The sequence below is a fragment of the Falco punctatus genome, assembly GCF_963210335.1.
Source record: "Falco punctatus genome assembly, chromosome: 5".
NCBI classification, from domain to species: Eukaryota; Metazoa; Chordata; class Aves; order Falconiformes; family Falconidae; genus Falco; species Falco punctatus.
Window position 1 is genome coordinate 64,729,025 of NC_137584.1, and position 23,209 is coordinate 64,752,233.

Below are 23,209 nucleotides of genomic sequence, written 5' to 3' on the forward strand. Positions count from 1 at the left end.
GTTGTCCTCTTGTTCTTTTTTTTTTCCTGAAATACAGCAGCAGAATTTAAAAACTGCATTCTCATTGCCTTCTTTTTGCACAAAGAAAGTACTCTAGTAAAAGTGAAAGGCAGAACTATAAACTGTGTAGCTAGTGCAAACCATCAGAAATGGTTATAGTGGTGCTGTTTCACAGTAGGAGAGGTGAACAGATATCCCAAAATTAGGGAAACAGTGAAACCAAGAGCTTTCTCATTTTAAAATCTTGGGACAAACTGTCACCTACTGTTCCAGTGTCCTGCTCATCTGTGCATATGATGTAAGAGGATGCAGACAGAACTTAGGAAGTCCATCCTTATGCCACATGCTAGAACACTAAAAGCATCTCTAGAATTAGCATAAATTTCAAAACATAAATTCTCTTCTGACTGTAAATGTTTATCTTTTACACCTTCCCAGATTATTTTTCTTTTTATTTAGAGACTGTGAAACCTCTTGCATCTTCAAGAATTTTTACTGTCAAAGTATAAATGACAACAGCGAACATCTTCCCAAGCACAACTGCACCTAAAAAGTTTCCTAGTTAGAGATCATCATCATCATCATCTGGAATATCCATAACATATCATTAGCATGCTGATATATAACACTGAGAATAAATCAATTGCAGCCTCTTCTTTGGTACATACAGAAAGCAATAAAAGCCCAAACGAAAGTACTTAGCAGCATCCCTGTCCCCTGTACACCTGCATCATGAAAGCCTGCATCCTGCCACAGAGCACACCAATTTCCCCCAGTCTTTGGCAAAGCCAACAGTATACAAAAGTTGTATACAGCACCAGAATAGAAAGGCTTACTGGCAGCTGAGGTTAAACAGCCCATTTTCAATAGAAATACTTCATTAACAGACCTGAGTAGTTCTGTTGTAAAGAATTACTGCAAGCTATGTGGCAACTTGTGTAAGGAGGAGCAGCTACATATCAGCTGTTATCCTTGCTTTTCCTTATCTCCACGGGTTCTTCAACCATTACTTTAACTCAACATAGTTAACACATCCCATCACACAAAAGAGGCAGACTGAGACCAGGCTCATAGGATTACATTTGTACCACTTTCTCACACTTGTCATGCTAGAACACCTTTGACTGTCTGGCCATCCGTCACATTTTCTTTCTACAATTATTGAGCAAAAGGGTCAGCACAAGCTTCGTTGTAGGTCACTAACAATCACTGGTTGACCTCTGCATCGTCCTTTTGTATAATTAATTGTTTTGAAGCAGGACAGGAACCACAGAAGGAAAGATGTGTATCTAGTTTGGCACACAAATAGCACAATCAAGTTGAGCTGTTATAGAAGAAGCAACACTCATGGCGGTGAATAAGAAGAGAGTGCTTGTTCACCCAGAAAGCAGTTGGAGATGAGCAGGTGAAAATTATTTCTGCCACGCTCAAAACTGTTTCTCTACATGGGCATCACCTGTATAAGGCATGATACTCCTTACTGAAGGGAAGTTGTATGTGTGCACACACGCATATGCATGTGCCAGCATGAGAAGGAAAACAAAACCCATGGAGCTATTGCTCATGATTGGTTACTGCTCAGTATGAGCCTTCAAAGCTTCACTAATGAGCTCAGGAGCCAGGAAGAAACTGCATACAAAGACACTCTGCCAAAGAATCGGTTGTGCCACATTTACACATCTATCTTTTATAAAAATCTTACAGATGCACAGCGTTGGCTTTGCCAGCTCTGGTTATCCACAAAAGTAGTGAGGAATGCAAGCCAAAGCTACTCACATCATAGGGCATAGAAAAGGAGGTGATTGGTATTCAAGGCCAGGGAGTGAGAAGTGGGTAAACTTTTTAATGCCTACAACTGGGGATGGATAAACTCAATTTCAGCTGCAGGAATCCAGCAGTGTTTTTTGAACTGAGACCAAAACCCAGAAATATCCAAACCAGCTAGGCAGTATCAGGCTAGAAGCCATATGTTACCTCTTTAGGGTGCCTCAAACTTCTTCAGATAGAAAAAGAGGTTACTTCAGTCTCGTGGCCATTGCTCTTATTTAATAAACATTTTTGCAGCAGCACTTAAAACCCACGATCCTGGACGAAAGCCCCAGCCTGCTAAATGCCACAGAACTCAGAATAAAATGATGAACCCAGTCTCTAAGAACTGCCAAATCAAACAATGCACACAGCCCATGCCTGCCTAATCTCGTCCTCTTCTGATGAGACCCCCACATATGCCAGAAAGTGTGATTTATTTACAGGTTTAATTTTAAGACTGGATTAAGTATAACAATTATCTACTGTAGAGTTGTAAGATAATTAAAACTTTCTTTTGCCATCAGCATGATCTGGATTCACAAAAGTAAAAGTACTCCACAGTCTTTACTTCTCTGTAGCCATGCTGGATTGACCATCTGTTGTTCCTTTTTCCCACAGAAATCAGCAGCAAGATGAAATACTATGCAATTCAACAAGAGTTAAGCCCTGAAGAAATTGCCCAGAAGCTGAGTGTGGCTGAGGAGATGCTGAAGGAAATCAAACACCGTAAGCCTTTCACTAATCAGAGGCAGCGTGCAGATGAGGAGGAAAACATGGCAAAGAAGTGTGAGTTTTAAGTTTGTTTTCCATTCACCCACATGCTGATGCGCAGCTGGCATGGGCCAGGCAGCTCTGGATGTAACTGCTGAGCTCCTGGGGAGGACCGGCAGGTGCTTGGCAAGCTCCCACTGGTGTGATGAAGATGCTGCTGCCTCTTCCAAATGCCTGCCCCAAGTCGCTGCTGGTGCTTGCTGCCCCCGTGGCAGAATGGGCAAAAAAATATGTGTGTGTCTGTGTGTGCCTGCGCACTGCAACACCTCAGCAATAGCTGCTTAGGAAGGTTCGTGCCAGGTGGCACTGCTCATGTCAAAATCTTTCTTACCCCCTGCCAGCTGTGCCATGGGGACAGCAAATTCCAGCAGAGAGAGAGAAACTGCAAGTATGGGAAAGAGTGGCAGCCTGATCCTCACAGCTTGGTGAACATGAGTCACAGTCTCAGGACAGTAAGGACTGTCTTCTCCAGAATAGCCTCGTTAGCTGTGACAATAAAAAACAAATGAAGAGCGATGAAAGCCAAATCTAGTTTCTTTTACAAAGAACTACTTGAGAGGTGAAATTAATGGCATTAAAATTTCAAAAGAGGAGGGAAAATTAAAGTCAAGGTATATGATCTCTCAAGTGAACTTTTAACAAATGTGTTTTACTGTCCCCTCAGTAACGACAACAGAAATGGTTGCATAGGTTAAGTGTTGTCAGAAATCCAAGCTTTGGATTAATCAGCTGCCTCTGATTTTTCTCCCAGTGCTACAGCAAGTTGAAGAGTTTCATGAGAGGTACAATGACACAAGATCTCTAGTATCTGATGTGCTGGAGCAGCTCAGCGAACAGGATGTGAAGCTGTCAGACCTGGAGGAGGCATTAGACCAGGCACTTGACTATATTATACAAACTGAGGATATAAATAAGGAAAACACAGCCAGTCTTCAAAGGCATGAGGTACTACGCAGTACATTTACCACAACTGTTGTCTGTGAACACTCCATCTCTGCCGGTGCTTAAAATAGATTGCAAACATTTTAGAGTCAGGAATCAACACACAAAAAATTAATTTCTAAGTCTCCAGTTCTAAGAAACAAGTTGTGGAAGTGCAAGGTACTATTGTCTATTCATGGAGTGACAATAAATGACAAGTTTTAGCATGGCATGTCTCAGCAGGCCAAGGAAAAGATAGATACTAATTGCCTAAACTAGGAAGATGCAAAACCCAAGAAACTTAAAATTCCATATAGCATGGCTGCTATAAATATTGTGGTGGGATTTTTTCACCTGTTATGTACTGATTTATAACCTTGAAGAACTTCATGACTACAGAAGTAATTATATTCTATTAAAACAATATAAAGGCTCTGCAATGCATTTGTGCCCTGGGCTGAGTGCATTCATACTGTCTCGTCCAACCTTTCTCTCTGGTCCTCTTTAAAAAAAATGCATCCCCAGTTTTTCAGCAAGAACAGAAAATTGTCCTTGCATCTTCAAGCACAAATTCATTCTCTAATTGCTCCACAACAGATACCTTGAAACTGGGTTTCCTACTTGCTGGGTGAAGAGCCTAGCTATAAGGCTACAGCAGTTTTCCCTTACGCTCTGTTCAAATGAATAGTTTCAGTATTTTGAACAAAGTAATCAATCCAGAGGAGAGCTCAGAGGAGACCTGTCCCCTACAGCACAGAAGGGAGGCATGTTTGCCTGTAAGTGGTGGTATTAGGTTCAAATCCCATCTGATTGGATGAGGAAATTGAATTTTCAGGTCTCTTATCCCAGAAAAGTACCCAATCCATCAGCCATACAAAAAGACTATTTTTTCTCCTCCCAGCAGCTTTGTGACTCTCTGTTTTTGGGGCGTTTTTTTAGTTTCCTTTAAGGGATGCAAAACCAAAATGTCCCGATATTTTACTCTTCATTTATTTTTTCAGCAAGGAAGAAAATGATAAAGCAAACCATTTCGGACCATTTGAAGTGAAATGTTTCCATTTCAATGGCTGAAATTGTTTGGATTCTAGAGGAGCAGGGTTTAAGGAGCAATTCTGTGATTTGAAGAACAATCTTGCAAATTCAGGCCAACCTCTGGGTTTCATAGCATCAGTGGCTGAGTTTTGAGCTCTTGAAATTTGCAGCACTAGAAGTTCATGTTGATGTGGAAGGTCTAATAATTCAATAGATAAATCAGGCATGCTGTTCTGATTTCTTCCACAAGCAGCTTGGGATCCTTATGTGCAAAGCCTCTTCTGTTGTTTCATTGTTTCATAATTACAGTGCCAAGCTGCAGCTCATCTCACATTTATGAAGCAAAGCCTGAAGTGTGTAGTCACAATTGTTCACTGTTTTTGACCAGTTGGATCTTCATTATTCTTCACAATGAAAGCAGATGCTGTACAAAAAAGATTATTCACATTAGCTCCACTATTGACAAGGGAAAAAAAACCTCTATACTGTAGATCAGAAAAAAACTAGTCTCCAGACTACTATGAAAAATCCATGTTTAATTTGTCTCTGCTGGCAGTACATTGAATAATGCTTCATTCCAATAATTTCTCATGCTGTAATATAAAATGAAATTGATAAATAAAAAAAAACCTCAACATTTCTTTCACAAAGACAAGAAAATACAAAGAGTCACATTATAATATGGAGCTATTAGAGATATCTGGAAAAAACTTAGATTTCAAATTTGTCTACAATCTATCTAGTTCATCACTTCATCTTTTGAATTAACTTTAATGAATTTAATAGAAATGGTAACACTATTTTAGAATGCACAGACGATTTTGGATGTGATTTTATTTTATTTTATTTTTTGTAGAAACAACATGAGAAAATATTAAAGCAAACAGATGAAGTGAACGGCACTCTGCTAAGTGCCGCAACTATTTTGGCAGGACCAGAAAAGGTCAACTCTGAGTTAAGTGAGGTAATAAAGGTAGGTGCTTCAGTGACTTCTTTAAATGATATGTCCTAATTTTTTGAACTTCTGTCATGTGTTTAAACCACTAAATAAAAACCTCTCCTTTTTTATACTGTTTCAATGAAATACTGATGAATATCCCCCCAAAAAAAAGTAAAAATCTTTCTGGATTAAAAGCACTGTAATTACATTTTACTGCCTCAGAAAAATAACTGTATTATAGGGACACTTTACTGTAGGCAGAGCTGAATGAAGGATTTTGTTGTGGAGTTCCCAATCATTTCACTACAAGCAGCTGCTAAAAGATGCTCTGGTAAAAGACTGCACTATATGCTAAATTCCTTTTCTCCTGCCTGTAAGTGAGCATAGGAGGAGGCAAAAGATCCCAGATATCAGTGTCTAGACCAGCCAGTTTCAGAGTGTAAAACATATATAAACAGATTGCCTTATAGAAAATCCTCTTCTGGAACTGTAGACTAGTATCCAACGTTTCATATGAGACAGGGTGCTACAGAAAATTTTTAGAAATTTCAGGGGTTTGAACTTCCTATGAAAGAATGAATAAAATAAAACTGGGATTTTTCTAACTAAAATATTTACCAAAGCTGCTTTTTTTCATGTTTTATTTTAAAATTTTGAGATAATTGAATTATCTCATAAAATGATCATTAATTAATAATTTGTCACAATTAATAAATGAAAATTCTCCACAAACATTCATTCTGGTCATAGTTGCCCACTTCTTTTTTAACACAAAAGTAAATATCAGAAGTCATTATTTCTTCCTTGAAAAAGTTATTTGAGAAAACAGAAAGAAGACAGCTTGCTTTATAACCATCCCAGGGTGACGAAGCAATACATATTTTTTTTTCTCCTATGTTTTGTACAAAGCAAATTGCTGCAGTTTATCATCTTGGATGTCACACTCCTGTGGATAAGTTTATCCACAGGGGATGTTCACACTGCAGGGAAGTAGTATGCGAACACCATACATCTTCCATCCTCACCAGCAATAACTATTTTCACACTTCACTCATTCATCCTTTTTCTCTCCCTCCATTTTGTCCTTTCTTTGTGTATTTTGAGGCCAAATTTATAATCCTCAAACATATCAGCAAGCTTGTGTATTGGAGAGAAGCTGAATGCAGGGCCCATTTGGTCTTCCCCACAAGTATTTCATGTGAGGAAGAAGTATGGCTAAGGCAAAAGTGACACTACTTCTCCTTGCATATACATAGATAAAGGTAGTATTTAGGTGGACTGATTCACAAACCAGACTAACCCAAGGTGTCTTAGCACAAGAGATGTCTCCGTGCAAGGAGACAGAAAGGAGCCAGGGCCCATTTCCATGATGTGGCACAGCTCACAGCTGTACACCTCAAATATCTGCACCTCTCCAGCCATTGCCAAATTGTCCCCAGGGCACAGGCACTGCCCATGCTGTTCCCCAAGGAGGCAGGTTGGGGACAGCGGCAGACGGCCAGGGCCAAAACAGTGCCAGGGCCCATGCAGTAATGTGATGATGCATAAGCCCAACCACCACAGCACTATTTAGTTCACTTGTATAGATATCATTTAGAAGTCCCAAAAACTAACTTCTGGCCTGTAGTCTTCACAGAGAAGAGGTAAAAACAAAACAAACAAAAAAATTATGGGTTCAACCTCCCAGTTTCAGAAGAACCGCAATAAGGGGATTTTTGCAAAGATCTGGTTTAATTACTTCACCTGTTAGCACTTCAGTCTGAAAGACTACTCATTGGAAGCATTCTGGACCAAACATAAAAGATAGTAAGACATTTCTCAGTGCCTTTCTTTTGTATTTTACACTATCTCCTCTAATACATTTTTAAGCGATTCTTGGAATTTTGGTTTTTGTCTTCCTGCATTTGTCTTGCTATACTGACATTCATGGGACAGACTCTTAGATCTTTCTTCTTTTTGATCTGTTAAAATTATAACAGAAAGCAAGAACATTATAATAATATAGATTAAAATAAAACCTAATAATCAAAATATGGATTGAACTTTTACAGTTTTTATCTTCTTTTCTTCCTTCCATATTTTGTTCAGAATGTGTCAGGGTTCTACGCAGAAATAGATGGAGCGAAAAAGGAACTGCAAGAAAAACTAGCCAATCTGTCTCTGTTTGATGATGATTTGGTAGAAAAGGCTATGCATCATGCACACAACCTAAGAAGACTTGCTGATGAGCTGGACCGGTAAAATTTAACTTCAGCAGCAGAATCCGTTCATAGAAGTGCTACTCACTCATTGAACAGCTGAATGAACAAATGACAAGCAGAAACACAGTGATATTAAATATGCTGTCTGCAAATATGCACTAAACAAATCACTGTTGAGTCATGTATGGAAGGACTTCTCATGGTCCGGAGGGAACAGCTGAATCCTTTCAGAGAATAGACATATATCTTGCATGACATTCTCCCTTTTCTAATTTGGCATGTTCTTCTCTTCCCATAGTAAGAGAATAGAAAGGTAGATTACTGAAAAGTAAAACAATACAGGCAGATAAAATGGGATTTGCAGAAACAGCTCATGTCAGTAAATCCATTCACATTTAAAAATGTTTAGCATTATGGGCCACAAAATAGACTTTGGGATAATTTTTGTTCGAGAACTGGTTTACAGATGGAGTAGTTCTGATTGTCAATAGGTTGTGTCCCAGTGAAACTGGCCCACTGCAACACCAAAAAATTACTGTACATCTTCCTATTTTGCTGGAAGATACTAAATTCATCAACTTTCTCCCACTTTACTAAAAAATTCTCTTCTAGACGGATTTGAAATATGACTTTTATTTGCAACTGGGACTGGCCATGGAACAGCCACTGCTGCAAATGAATTCTTAAATAAAATATTTCACCAAATTCTACCTTAAGTAATATCATGGACGTATGCTTTTTGAAAATAAACTTAAAACTACTCTTCAGGTATACTATCTAAACACCAGTTGTTTCTTAATATTAGTCTGCCCTAGATAAGAGATTAAAATAAAAAAAAAAAATAACAGATGGTTTTCTTTTATACAATTGTATAAAGCTGACATCTGTAACTCTGTTCTAGAATGCCACACAAACTACAGACAGCCTAAAAAATAAATATGTTCAGTCTGAGATCAGCTAACTGGGGGCAGCAGAATCACTTGAAAGAAAATACCCCATATGGCTAGCCTTCATCCCTTACCAAAATAATTTTAAAATGACTACCAAGTCCAACACATTAGGAATTTAGCAGAAAGCAAACAGAGATAATTACAAAATATCCAGATGGAAATGTGCTGACTTTTTTTATTTGTTGAGAAGATTGTCCTGCAGTGAAACTGTAATCCCTTAAAACATTTAGCCTGTCTTCAAATCATTTTGGTTTTACGGGTTGGCTTTATAAGCTTGTTAGGCTTTTATTTGGCAGAGTTTCTTCTTTTGTCTTAGGGGAATTTTATATTAGGGAAATTTTATATTAGGGGAATATAGCAGGAAATTCTGGCAACAACACTGAATCTGGAAATTTAATAATCCCTCAGTGTGCAAACACCTTCAAGTGAATATACACATATAAATATATATTTAGAGAACATATCTAACACATATTCTAAAATCTATTTACCACAATAATATTAAAAATAATAAATGGCTAACAGCTGAAGGTTAAGCCTTGAACCAAATACTGTTTGGAATCTCCCCTGAAGACCGGTTATCACCTAATATGCAAACCAAGCTCTACCAAGCCAGCAAAAATATGTTGTGTTTTTTAAATCTAACATTTTGCAAAGTTTCATGACGATGGGCAGTTCTTCATCTGACTTCCCTATTTTCCCACCTACTTTTGGAAAATATAAACATCCCAGGGATACAGCTGTCCTGATCACTGGCACACACAGGTCTTTCCATTCATGGCCAGAGTTATTCCTAAAGGACAACTGATAGATCTGTTATTCTTTTAATTTATGGAATATCTAATCTAGGGTGTGGGGTTTTTTTTTTAAAAAAAAAAAGCCCAGTAGTCACTTGTTGCTGCTTATATAGATGTTAAGGGTAAAATTCCCCAAGTTAAACCACTAGAAAGGACTTTCTATCCACATAGTTTTCATCTGCTTCAGATTGACATAAATGGTCATACACAATAAACAGAATACTACTCTACTACTCAGGCCAGGTATATTTATGTGTCTGATTATGTAGTCAGAATTGACAGAATGTTAAGTAAATTATTCAATTTGAAACCACTTAGATTTAGTTTGATTTCTTCCTCCTTTTACTCTCTTTTTAACAGGAATTTGTATGGTGTTGATACAAATGGTTTGGTACAAAGGGCAATAAACGCTTCAAATGTGTATGAAAACATTGCCAGTTACATTGAGGAAGCTAACAAAGCTGCATTGCTGGCACTGAACACAACAAACCGGGTCAATGACGTAAGTAATTTTCATCATATCAGCTTTTAGTTTGCTTCAGGGACTTCAAACACCTAAATATAAAGAAAAAACAAGATTTAGCTTAACTGTCAGCACTATACTTCTCACTGCTCATCTTGCTTCACCTATTTCTGAATTAAATCCTAGGTGGTTAGTTATTCTGCCAGCCTAAAGTCCCCTGGTACTCAAAAAGATGCAACTTGTTCTTCTGTCCCTAAATAGAGGGTGATGCTGCTCTGTGTTGTTACTCAAATTGAGGCATTTCTGTAAAAGTACAGACAACTCCGTGGCCCTGTAGGAACCTGATGTGGCATGTAGTGCTCAAGTCCTCCCGTTCCACGCAGCACCAGGTGGCAGGAAAGGTCGTCAAGACATCTAACAGAAGCATCACCATTTCTCATAGAAAGTAAAGTTAAAATGGAGCAAATATCCCACTTGTACACTCAGTGCAAGGATAAGGATGCTAATTTTGTCTCTGTCCTTGCTATTCTATAACACTTCATATGTATTTTTGTATGTATATAGCTTCCAACCTGTATACATGCTGTTTATCAGCAGTTTATTAGTGAGATAGCAAGAGGATTTGGTTAGATTACAAGGGCCTGAACCCCAGGGAGCTGTGGGATTTTAAATCCAGCCCTCTGCTTTCAGCACACTCCTGAGGACTGCAAGGCGGCTCCCCACGCAGTTGCAAGCATCCCATTACCCACCCGAGGTGACAGCAGAAATGAACAGTCACAGTGCCTAACCAACACGTAGCGTGAGCATCACATTGACCATACTGGAGCTGATCAATTGATAAGACTTCTGTGCTCTCTGCATCTTTGTTATTCAGTGTTTTTTTCTGGAAAAGCATACATTTCTCTAAACTTTAATTGCAATTTACAGAAAATTTTGCTTTTCAGACTTTTTTCCAATCCATCTGCCAATCTTAAGAGTAACAAAAAAAATGAAAACCGCAGTGACTTTGCAGTTGCACTTCTATGAAGGAATAAAGAGGAACATTCAATAAGCATTATTCTGACTTTCTTTTTTGAAACATACTTATAGGCTGCAGTTGGAATTGATACTCAGATCATTTACCATAAAGGCAAAAGCGAAGAACTTCTCAACCAAGCCATGGAGCTACAACATACAGCAGATTACAGTAAATATATATTCTTCCTATTTTCCCAGTCAGTTTAGAAGCATGCATGTTAAAATAAATTTCAAAAGCACATCACTAAGGCAGAACTACTGCTGTTAGTGTATTGATCGAAGTTACTACACAAAGTACTTGAAACGGCCATGGGCACAGTTTGAGTAGTTCACGTGTTGTCATCCTGCCAAATGCTGAAAGTTTTTTTCATTCACAGAAGGACCATTTCAGATCGAATCACTGTCTAAATAGGAGATCCTGCAAACAGCTGTTCAATTTAAATCAATTCACAATAGTTTAAGTGCTCAGAAGGCTAGATTTCACCAGTGAATATTAATAATAAATGTTAAAGGATTTTGGAAAAAAGCTCTAAAATTACAGAAATTACTTCTTCAGGCTTTTTTCAGGCTATTTTGAGTTCCTTAAAACTTTTCCTGTACACTTGTTGCAACTATTCTCGGCAGTTCTGGTAGAGCGAAGGGAGAGAGAGTACTGACTGAGATACAGGTCTCCAGATTTTTCCAAGTGACCTTCTGACAAGTAAATAATGGCTGGGAGCTGCAAAACTGCATTTTCCTTTAGGTTATGTGAAGTCAAAGAGTGCTAGTATGCCTTATACTAAAAAAAGCTATAGTATACTGCCTATGGTGTATTAAATGTTTAGTAATGTACCTCTACAGGATAAAATTTACCTTTTTAAATGCTACTTTGATGCCACTCAACTCTACCTCCTGTTTTCTCCCCACAGGTAATGATTTAACCATTGCAGACACTAGCCGGCATGTTAACAGCACTCTTGCTAGAATGAATGATCTGCGAAGGCAACTGATGACAGCCATCACAAAAATGCAATCAGCAGAGCCAGGTTGTAAAAGCAAATTCATCTTTACGATGCTTTATCTTCATACATTTAAGAGCATATTTTACCTTTGCATATGGCCTATGAAGTTGATATTAAGATTTCAGTCCCAGGGAGGCCTAAAGGTATTTGACAGAAACAAGACCTAAAAAGCAAACATCCAGCTTTAACACACTCATAATAAAATCGTATGTTTTGCCACCTGAAATTATTAACATTCTTCTTGATCCTCCTTACTACAGTTGTCTCCTATGTTATTCTTGATGTTTTCAGTACTGGAGACTCTACAGGTCTGTGGATTTATTGTATTGACAGTCAAAATCTAATTCACATATACATCACACCTGGCAAGCAGAGAATTTGGGAGGTAATTACTAGCAGTCTTCATTGACAAAATCACCTTAGTTTTTCAGAAAAGAGACAACACAGAGTATCCAGCAAGTATATCTGAAGGTGTTCAAAGCTGACATCATTAAGATTTTTTCATTAACTTCAACTAAAAATGGCTGGGTTTTACTGCCAAGACATTACCATATGCAAAATGTCACAGGTTTTACAAATACAGTAGATGGTAAATCCCCCAAAAAACAAAAACCTCAAAATGCCAGGTATGAAAAAACAAAAACATTTGAAGTGTCTTGGGTTTCTCTTCTTCAAAAATATCTTTCACAAAAAATATTCAACAAATACACACATTTTCTTTTTAAAACCTGATGAAAATCAATGTATTTTTTCATCTCTGTTCCAACTTCTTTGGCTATATAACACTCATCAAAATCCAAGAACACTGAAAATTTCTAACTATCTAGAATGAAAATAGGAGTCTGATAAATTTTGAGAATTAATATAACTGTAGACCAATCACAGGAAGTTTTGAACATTCCTTGTGGAAATAAAGAGCAAATCAAGCAAGCAAGGTTGGGGCCCCATTCTGCAGAAGGTAAAATTCCCTTAACCTCACCACCTTCTAAGTAAGTACTGGTTATAGCTCACTTGAATCTATGAAAAAGTTCATTTCTTCTCATCCCCTATTTATTTTGTAGTGGAAGCCAGAGAACGTTTGGAGCAAGCTAAACTGAAGACTGCAGAGGCTGTAAGTGCTACCATGACAGTGACGCAGGCTACGACCCCCATCGATGAGAACGTGAGGTTGTGGTCTCAAAACCTGCAAGACTTGCAGCACAATTCAGCAGCATACGACAGTGCTGTGCATTCAGCTGGGGATGCAGGTATGGTGACCTGAATTTTACCATTCCTTAGCATTAAAAGGCCAGGGAATCACCGCAACATCTTGTTGTATGGATTGTTCACATTGCATATAAACTTCTAGCATTTTACATCCTTGAAAACATTTCAAAAAATAGCAGTTATCTAGAGACTTGACTATACTTTAAAACTGTTCCATACTGGGGCATTTCCAAAAATGACCTAAACAGTTAAGGGTTGAAATCTTACTGGCTTCTAAGTTTTTTTTTTATCAGGATACCAAGGTCACACGGAATGGTAGACAGCTTAAATACTTTTATTATTATGATTGATGGTTCAGTTGTTTGGTTTTTTGAACACTCGGAGGCATTTGAAAACAGGGCCCTTTTGTTCTCAGTGGACAAGACACGGTCCCTGACTTGATTAGATTGTAGCCTAAACAAAGAGGGTAAAGAGGATTAAGGAGGAAATATAATATTTAAGCAGAATGATTGCTGGGAAAGCTTGTAAGCACCACATTAATTCCACTTTTATCATCGGGGGGGTGGGGGGAAGGATACTAGAGTAAAAATTGGAAGATTTGTTATGAAACACTTAAGGTAGCTAAAAAGACAAAAGAAAAAAATAAGGCAGGCTACAACACTGAAATAAAGATGATAGGAAAGATCGTAAAAAGAGGCAGGGAGAGTGAAGCTGAAATGAAGTTATTTGTGAAAGAAGGAAAAGAACAATTAGGAAAGAAAAGAATCAATCTAGAAGTGAAAACATTCAAAATAAAAAATTGCTGACAAGCACCACCGTTTATTGCTCAGTGTATTCCTGGCTCTGCCTAGGAGGCTTACTAATCCCCAAGTTATTCATGGCTGGGGAAGCTGAAAATCCAGAACAAGAAATTTCCTGCATACGTTTCACAAGTACCATCACCTGCAGCATTGTTCAGCAATGTCTTTCCTCCTGAAAGTACCTCAGAGAAGGTCCATAACTCCATTGAGTCTGTCTCCAGAAAGTCTGAATCTCAGATCTACTGCCCCAAATCCTTCTGTCAGGAGCTTTGCAACTTGAGTGCCTTTTTACTGCAAATGGTGTTGAGTACCAAACCCAACACTGTTTCTAGCATCCCAAAGCCACACTCTGCCCTCTTAACTGGGGAAACCCAAGGGTCATGTTACTTCCAGTATTCAGTGGTGGACAAGACCCTTGAAGTAGGATTTTTGGTTGAGTGCTCCCAAGAACTGGTATAAAAGTGGTTCCCTACACAAGAAGAAATTCAGTACTGTACAATATCCCACTTTCTGGCTCTAGAACTGGAGACAACTCACATTTCTCTAAGCTTTTCTTCCAAAGGAAACACTAAACCACTCCCTCTGGGAATGAGTAAGTATAGAGGAATGAAGCTGGGTTAATTAACATTGATAATATACAACTGTGGGTTGGCCGATGTAGATAAGGTGCAGCTGTGGATGGTTCTGTTAAGTGGTTGGGCAGCCAATGAAGAGGGAGCAGCCAAAGAAGAAGCAGAGAGAGGAAGAAGCAAGAGGAGAGAGAACACATGCCCTGGATGAGGAGAAGGCAGTAGAGGGGTTGACACGAAGAGTATGCTGGTATGATATGGTAAAAGACCTTGTTGCAGCTTGATAGTTTGGAGAGTGCTGCAACAAGTAAGCTTGCTGCTAGTCATCGTGCAGAGCTCCTTAAGTAGTCGCATTGCATTGCGTTGCTGTAGAATGTTTTTGATCACCACAGAGCACGGTTCAGGCTGTGAGCTATGGGCTTCAACTCCCGTTTAAGATAATGTAAATGAGGATATGATTGGCATCCAGGGAGGGGTTGGTATGAGGAAAAACATCCAAGATAAACAGTCTGCTATAGCTTATATATGAAGGTTTTGGGGTTTGCTCACCTTTACAGAGCAGCAACGTGAACTGCATTTGGCTCTTCATGCTCAAAATGTCAGCAGACGTTCAGGATTCCAAAAATCTGCTCATATTAGCTTGTTTTACTGGAAGAAATATTGAGAGGCTCCATAAAAGTGGATAGACCCAAGATATCCCAGCTGTCCTAGTTGGTCATGTTTCCAAAAAGTCATGTGTGGTACATGCACCATGAGTTGTAAAGAACAGCTCAGCTCCTATGTGATGTGCCTGGCAAAAATGTCTTCTCTGTGCTGGTGGGTTTGCAGGTAGGGACTCGCCTTGAAAGTATTGTGATCGTATCAGTGCCCGGAGGGCCTGCTTACTAACGGTTTGAGAGATGCTAATATGCAAGCTACAGTAATGTGTGACCTACTACATTTATGGAGCCAGCTTTTTCCATGGCATTTTTTTGTCTGAAGGCATTTTTAGCTGAGGAGACAGATCAGTGCTACAAAAGAGGCTATAGCATGATGTGACTGATTCACAGCCTGCAAACATGCCAGGGCATGGTTCTCGCATCAGCTGTGTACGTTGCCAGGAGAGGTTGATCTGGCAGGAGAAATGCCTATCAAAGTTGAAAGGAAAGCCACAAAAGATGTTCAGACAGGTGCCCGAAACACCAAAACACCTGATCATCATGCCGATAACACTGCCATGGCAGCTGAAGCCTCTAAGCTGACATGTCTGGACTGCCTTTGAATAAAGCTTGCATTTGATTTTTGGAGGGGTGAGAGCGTGTCTTGGCTGTGTGGTTTGTCTGAGAATACTCCCTGTGTTGTGTCACCATTGTGCAGGCAACTGGTAGGCTTTAGCAAAGCAGATGAAGGACAGGTTGGGAAGGAAAACACAAAAGGAGAAAGTGTCTGGAAGGTTATAGTCAAGGTATTTCCTCCTTGACAGTTTCCCTTGTATTCTTTTTTGTATTTTATCACTGGGTGAGACTAATTTCCTTTTTCACTCTCACCTTCATCCCAAAGACTAAAACAAAAAATCAGTATTCTTCTGTGTTGAAAAATGACATTATAAAGGACAAGAGGATGAGATTTATGGTGAGATTGTATAACAGCTAGCAGTAATAGATGTTAGTTTTGTGTTTTCATTTTACAGTTGTGTTCCCAGTTTGATACTTCAAATTTCAAACAGATGAAAAGCCAGTTTTTCAATATATCAGAACAGGAACAATTCCAATTAATTTGCTGATTAATAAAAAAAATAGGTGTTTGAAATTTGCTAAATTACTTTCTGATCTTGCAATATTTTTTTTTAATTTAAGAATGTGAGCTTTTTCCCAATGCAATGGAACATTCACTTCAAAAGGCAGAGAAAACTTTCTCTGAGTTGATTATTATACTAGTTGTGTTTTATCTTTTAAGTAGAAATTTAATGTGTTCTGGAATTAATGTGTTATCCAGAATTCACTGTAGTTCTTTGAGGATTTGCTAAAATAATGGCATTTTAATGCACAGTAAGCCTTCTATAGAATATCTGATTACCAACTCCCAGCACATAAGGCCTTTCAGGACTTAATGGGCAGCGCTGGAGAGTTTAAAGCTCTGTATGGCCCACTCCTACACTGGAAAGTAAAATACAGTGAAAAGACCCAAGCAGAGAGAGAGCAGGACTGTGGCAAATACAGTTTTCCACTCTACTCAAAGAGAAGCAGGACTTGCAGGACTCCACGGGATCTTCTCATACTCTGGGTCATTAAGAATGAGGCTGAGATGCTACAGTCTTTAGTCAATACAGAACTGGAAGCACATAGAGAAGTGATTGGAGGCTGTTCTTCCTTCTTTCCCTTCTATACAGTCTCAGTACAACTGAGGATTAGCTCCTCTACCTGTGTCTCTGCTATCTTTGCAGACGAGAGTGAAAATATGAGGGGGAGAAACACAAGAGGAGGCAGACACAAGGTGACAACCCCTAAAATATAACTGCAAACCCTACAAATCTGATCTTAACCTTTATAGTGAATCCATGTCATTAAAAATTAACTACGAATACTGGATCTTTCTTATATGCATGTAGCTTGTGGCTAAAATCACATTTCATTACACTTAGCTAGCTGTACCTACATCTAATTAAAAATGAAAAATGATGTGATGTGTAAATATCCTTCAAAGGGCAGCAAGTCATTGGAATCTGATGTGATGAAACTGGATTATAAGTATGGGTAGCTATTTTTCTTTCTCTGTAATTTTTCTGCTTATCTTTCTGGGAAAGGACTTCTCTCCCTTTGAACACAACAAAACACCTGCATTTCCCTTTGATGCCAATCCTACTTGCACACGTACCAGAAGACACAGCAGTGAGAGACTGAAAGTCCTGGACTCTGATTCATGACCCCTGGCAGATATAGGCGGGAAAGCTGAAGAGGTTGCCACTTGCGAGGGCTGGGGCAAGTAGTAAGCACAGTTTAGGTGCATATGCATCATCAGCTAAGGCTTTCTACCGTTGTACAGTACAGGCCTGTTGTCCCAGTCTGAAAGCAGCAGTGTTTCTGTTAGCAGAGTGGGCTGTGAACCACATGCAGACACATCACCTGTACAGCTGTTGCGGCTATCTGCGTGACAACCTTTGTAAGAGACGCACAGCTGAGAGCCGAGGGAAACAACCTATTCATCTCCTCTAAAATGAACTTGAAGAGCTCATGAACCCATAGCTCCTAGGTGCAGTTCCCAGGTCAACCACAGATATCCAGTGAGCTGCTGAACAAATAATCCTTCTGCTCCAGTTGCCATATCTGTAAAATCTGGTTTAACATTTATTTGCCTTGAAGGAAGATTAAAAGGTTATAATGATTAACATTTGCAAAGCTTCTTGAGCACAGTATTACAGAGGTACAACAACATGGTAGTACCTAGGATCCCATGAAAAAGTAGTCTCCTTCGTGCAAACTTCTTTGCAAAAACTTTTGCAATATTAGATTCTGATAAATTACTACCCTTTCTGAAATTCCTGCCCCTCACACAGCACAGTGAGAACTTGTTCCTAATGCAGAAGGAGATAGGTGAGTTAACCTAAGAGGCTAAGGAGAAATTTTTCTGAGTTAAAAACCAAACTGTCACTTCTTTTCTAACTGCAGTGAAGAAACTTACAGAAGTCTTCCCTCAGCTCCTGGACAAACTGCGCACAGTAGAACAGAAGGCACCAGCAAACAATATTTCTTCCAGCATTCAGCGGATCAGAGAGTTAATTGCTCAAACCAGGAGTGTAGCTAGCAAGGTAAAACCTTTGGATGGGACTTCCGTTTACTAATGCTAATAACCAAATGCATCTTACTAGGAGCTCTATTTTCTTGGGTGATGTTAGAAGCCCAAACTTTGACATTGTTACCTCCCAACAACTGGATAAACAAAACACCATGGAAGTCATCAAAATCTTTACAGTTGCTACTTGCAAGCAAATAACATTACCATGGTATTTGTGGTAGACTACTGCTACTGCAGTAGCAACTTTAATTAAGTAATTGGCACAGTATTAAACATGGCTACAATAACAAAACCATTTAAAGCTAAAACTAATAGGTCATTACTCAGCTGGCAACATTAGTCATACACAGTAGTAATTATGGCAATTTAATGCAAACTTTTCTGAGATTACAGTATTTCTTTTTTTTCTTTTGCATTAATTTTCTGCAGGATAAGATAATCTTTGGTTCACATGTTTAATAGAGAGAAACACTTTTATTATCATACATAAATTATGAGAGATTTTCTGTAACAAGAACACAAAGGTCAAAACTGTATATTTTAATTCACTCAGAGAAATAAAAAATGCAGCGTATTATTGTTATGTTCACAATGCTGGCATATGCTGTCCACATGCATTACTTCAAAAAAGAAAAGGAAAAATCACTTAGCATATGTGCAGTGCTTGACTGTTCTTTAAATCTATTTTGTCATTCAAGCATATTGTGCTTAGACTTGAAAACATTTCAGTTATGTTGAAGGCATTTTGAACTAAAATGAACATGTTTTAAAATTTTACTAGCATCTCATATATATCACTGTAACTTCAGTAATACAATAGGATTGCTCATGAACAGGAAGTTGGTCACACTACTCCCAAAGCAAAGAAATAAATTTATAGCTATATAAGAATTTCACTGGGCCACAAGTTATGATGTAGCCCTGATTCAACTAAACGTACACATACTGAAATGTAATTTACTTTATTTAATATGCTTAAGCACAGCTAATTAGGAGCTTTAAATAATTTTAAAATTAATTCCCTTCACCTTCTTTACAGAGTCTTCCAGAAGGGATTGTTACAAACATACAATTTTGCATGGCCAACTTTTAAGTGCCAACACTGCTTTTGCAGTAAGCAAGGTTGCTGGCTAAGTATTCCTGTATATCACCTTAACTAATCTCCCCAGGCAGCAATAATGTGTCTCACTTTGCACACTTGCAACTGCAGGTCCAAGTTTCTATGATGTTTGGAGGCCAATCAGCTGTTGAAGTCAATCCAAAGATCAACGTGGAGGAACTGAAATCTTTCACTTCCATGAGCTTGTACATAAAGTTTCAGAAAGACAGCCCACAACTGGCAGCATCTCCAGACAGATTTATTTTGTACCTCGGAAACAAAAATGTAAGAGAATAACCCAGTTATTTTTATATATATATATAAAAGAAAAAAAGAAAATGGAAATAGGCTTGAAGTTTATTTGCCCTTGGTTTTTCCTCTCACTATTTCTCCGTTTCAATATAAGAGGTATCTACTATGAAACTGTCATTGATTTTGTGACAAGCAATGAGCAAGGGTTGCCAGGACCCTTGTCCTTGAAAGTTCTCACCCCAAACAATGAAGGATTCTCTCCAAGAAGCAAATTAGACAGCCTGCACAGCTTGCTGCTGTGATTGTCACTGCTGCAAGCCACACTTGGTGTCTCCACTGAAGTGCTCCGAAGCAGTTAATGTCACTCTGCTTGACTTTTGTGGGCCACGTTTTAATCAGGTTTATGCTGCTGACAGAGTCAATTCCAAATCTCCAAAGTCACAGAGCCACGTGATAAGCAGGTTTCTTTGTATGTGGCTTGTGCTGCTGTCGTACGCTGAACGTGGCTACTTCAAAACATCTAGGAAGGGCATATAGTCACACCCCCGGTAAGTGTTGTGAAATAATTATTCTTTAAAATGTGGTTCCTAGAAGGAAAAAAAATCATGCCTCACAAGCCAGGTAAAATCCTGGTAAGCTTTTTCTTTGGAAGGGTAAAGAGGCAGGCTTTTCTTTTTAAGCTTTTCTAAAAAGAAAGCTAAATATAAATCAAGTGAAACCCCTCTTGGCAAAATATTTAACTGCAGCATAATACCTGGGCTTTAGACAAATATTTCTTCCTATTTCCTGCATATGACACTGCACGCTAAATACTCATGAACAGCTTCCCGTTGAACATGACCAATTTACGGTCAAAAGGCATCTCATGACCTTGTATTTACCTCAGTCAAAATGGATATGAAGTAAAATATCAGAGACTTTTTCTGTACAGTTTTATCTGGTAAAGAAAGCAATTAGAAAATGAAGCTTTTCTTTATTAGTTATATTTAAAGGTGTCATTTAGTCTATCAAAGCCTACTCTTTACTAATGTTCTACATTAAATCTCTTTGGATGTTGTAGCTCTGACATTCTTCTCCATTGGTGTTTTAGGCAAAAAATTACATCGGTCTTGCAATTAAAAATGACAACCTTGTGTACATTTATAATCTGGGGGGCCAAGATGTGGAGATACCTCTGGATGCCAAGCCAGTCAGCACCTGGCCTTCTTACTTCAGCATCATCAAAATTGAGAGGTAAAGTGATAATCTGTATTTCCCCAAAATCAAACAGTTAATAGGAAAAAAAAAAAAATCGAACAGGCTGGGTCAGAACTGCTCATCAGGAGGCTTCAGTGCCTGGTTCTAATCCTGCTGAAATAAATGGAAATTCTCTGCCTTTAGACAGCCAGGACCCAAGGGGCCACAGCAGGGAAGAGAAAGTGTCTGTGGTTTCTCTCTTTCTTTTCCCCCCAGTGCCTGCTAGTAAGGAAACACAAACTCTTCCTGAGTTGGAGGCTTGCCTGTTCTTTTTTAAGTCTAGCCAACACAAAACTCTCATCTCTTACAATTCCCTTCTACAGGATTGGAAGACACGGCAAAATGTTTTTAACTGTGCCCAGTCTTAGCAGCACAGCTGAAGAAAAGTTCATCAAAAAGGGAGAGGTTCTTGGTCCTGGCTCTCTCCTTAATTTGGAACCTGAAAATGCTGTTTTCTATGTTGGCGGAGTACCTCCTGACTTCAAGGTTGGTCAGAAAAATACTTTAAATTCAAAAGTAAATAATGCAAACTTATCTTGCTGGGCTTCCCTTTAAACAGAGAAATGGTTAATAAATAAAATGTCCTTATCTAGTAATTTATCATCCTAGGACTCTGTCTTCTAGCCATGGCAAAACCTACCATTTTCTCTAGCACATCATGTCATACAGTAAGTCAATCAGATTCCTGTCAGCTGTCATTCAACTTTTCTGAAACGTAATAAGAAACAAGCGTGCTAGCTGTTAAGTAGCATGCATAAGTTAAGGCCTATTAGCTCAGCTTAACAAAGTTTGCAGGCTACGAGTTTTTTTCAATGCTAATGAGTTCTTGGTGTTTACAATTTTTTCTTTTACAGCTGTCACAAAAATGAAAAGTAATATATTGTTAATATTAGGACACTGTGGGAAACTAGCAATATACTGATTTGTTTGAATTTAAATTATCATTGATTTAAATCCAGCCTTACAACAGCATGAAGACTTGCCTGTGCAAAACATGTCTGAAGACCTGTGTGAGGCAGTTGCTTCAGTCTAGTTCCTAAGTCAGCATGAATTAGTACCTAACTTATCTGCTTCTGCAAACATCCCAGGTCCTCCTTTTGGATTTAGAAAATGTTATGAACGATCTCGGCTATGAAAATTGCATGGCTGAATGAAAACCTACTTAGAAAGACTTTAAGAGACTGTTAAATGCTTTAAGGTAACTGTAGTAGGTGCTAAAAACATCCAACTACTGTTCCACAAGCAGCTCTCCTAACAATATATAAACGAACATTATCTCAATACACTTTCATATTCCCGAGCTTTTGCACTGTTGAGACTACCAGATATATGCCACAGTCTGAATTCTAGATTGCTGAATCCTGGGTGCAAATTGCCTGGGAATAGGACTGATGACTGAATAATAGTTGCGAGCGCATGCACACACACACAGATACACACACACACAGATGCAGAGGCAATGGTAAGAAAAGGATTCATGGAATTATTCGATGAGCATATGTGTCTCTTCTCCCTTGGGAACGGACACCTCACGTTTTCATTTATTAACATACAGTCTTATTTGCTAAAAGCTTTTGTCTTTGCTTGCCTGTTACATACTTTCTAAATATGGAATGTACCACTTAACCATTAGAAGTGTCATACTTAATTTAACAGAATAGTAGAAGAAACAAAGGAAATACATTTGATAAATTATATCTGTGCTGCAGATACAAATTGCATTTTCTCTTACAGCTACACTTATTCTGCATTGCTGTATTACCATTATTATTGTATCGTAAGTAAAATGGAAATAACGAGAAGCCAAAGAAAAGTTACTGGCAGTGATCAGACTCTGAAGTACAAGAGGTGTTAGTTATACCACTCCTGTTCCATGGGGCAGAGTATTTTAATACTAAAAGAATTATTTGCTAGCTCTGTCAGCTTTATTCTTTTGTATTTTTCTCCTTACCAATGTGGCTTTTTAAATTCCATTTGCAGTGACCTTTGTTAAAAGAAGGAATTTCTATATCCTGCTCACAATAATACATATTGAGGATTAGCCACTGGTACAGACTTTGAATCCAAGTCTCCTGGGTTTAAAAATCTCTCTCATTTCTCTCTCTCTTGTCATGGTATGAAATTATTTTTCTGGCAGTGAAGGATGTCTATAAGTCAGATATGAAATATCTACTGAGACATTCAAATACATTGAGAAAGATCTATGATTAGTCAAATCTTAACCCTTTTTCAGGTGTGCTCCCTTCAAAACTACAAACTAAGTTTTGGGTTGCAGTTGCCTTACCTGGGCTATTGTTCTCACTGTGACACCATTTCTGTGCTCCATTTTAACTGGGAGCACAACAGCAGTATCACGACGCGGACTGTGAAGACT

General features: G+C 38.5%; 1 protein-coding gene across 3 annotated transcripts in view; it reads left to right on the top strand.

Annotated features, from left to right (window-relative positions):
• The window catches only part of LAMA4 (laminin subunit alpha 4), a 106,956-nt gene that overhangs the window by 56,515 nt on the left and 27,232 nt on the right, over positions 1-23,209 (top strand). For all 3 annotated transcript variants that reach the window (XM_080389064.1, XM_080389063.1, XM_080389065.1), the window contains 12 exons: positions 2,428-2,595; positions 3,332-3,525; positions 5,390-5,506; positions 7,562-7,710; positions 9,782-9,923; positions 10,974-11,070; positions 11,810-11,926; positions 12,964-13,149; positions 18,122-18,261; positions 19,459-19,632; positions 20,690-20,832; positions 21,159-21,321. In XM_080389064.1, coding sequence (XP_080245190.1) covers positions 2,428-2,595; positions 3,332-3,525; positions 5,390-5,506; positions 7,562-7,710; positions 9,782-9,923; positions 10,974-11,070; positions 11,810-11,926; positions 12,964-13,149; positions 18,122-18,261; positions 19,459-19,632; positions 20,690-20,832; positions 21,159-21,321 — 1,790 coding nt within the window. The remainder of the gene's footprint in view (positions 1-2,427; positions 2,596-3,331; positions 3,526-5,389; positions 5,507-7,561; positions 7,711-9,781; positions 9,924-10,973; positions 11,071-11,809; positions 11,927-12,963; positions 13,150-18,121; positions 18,262-19,458; positions 19,633-20,689; positions 20,833-21,158; positions 21,322-23,209) is intronic.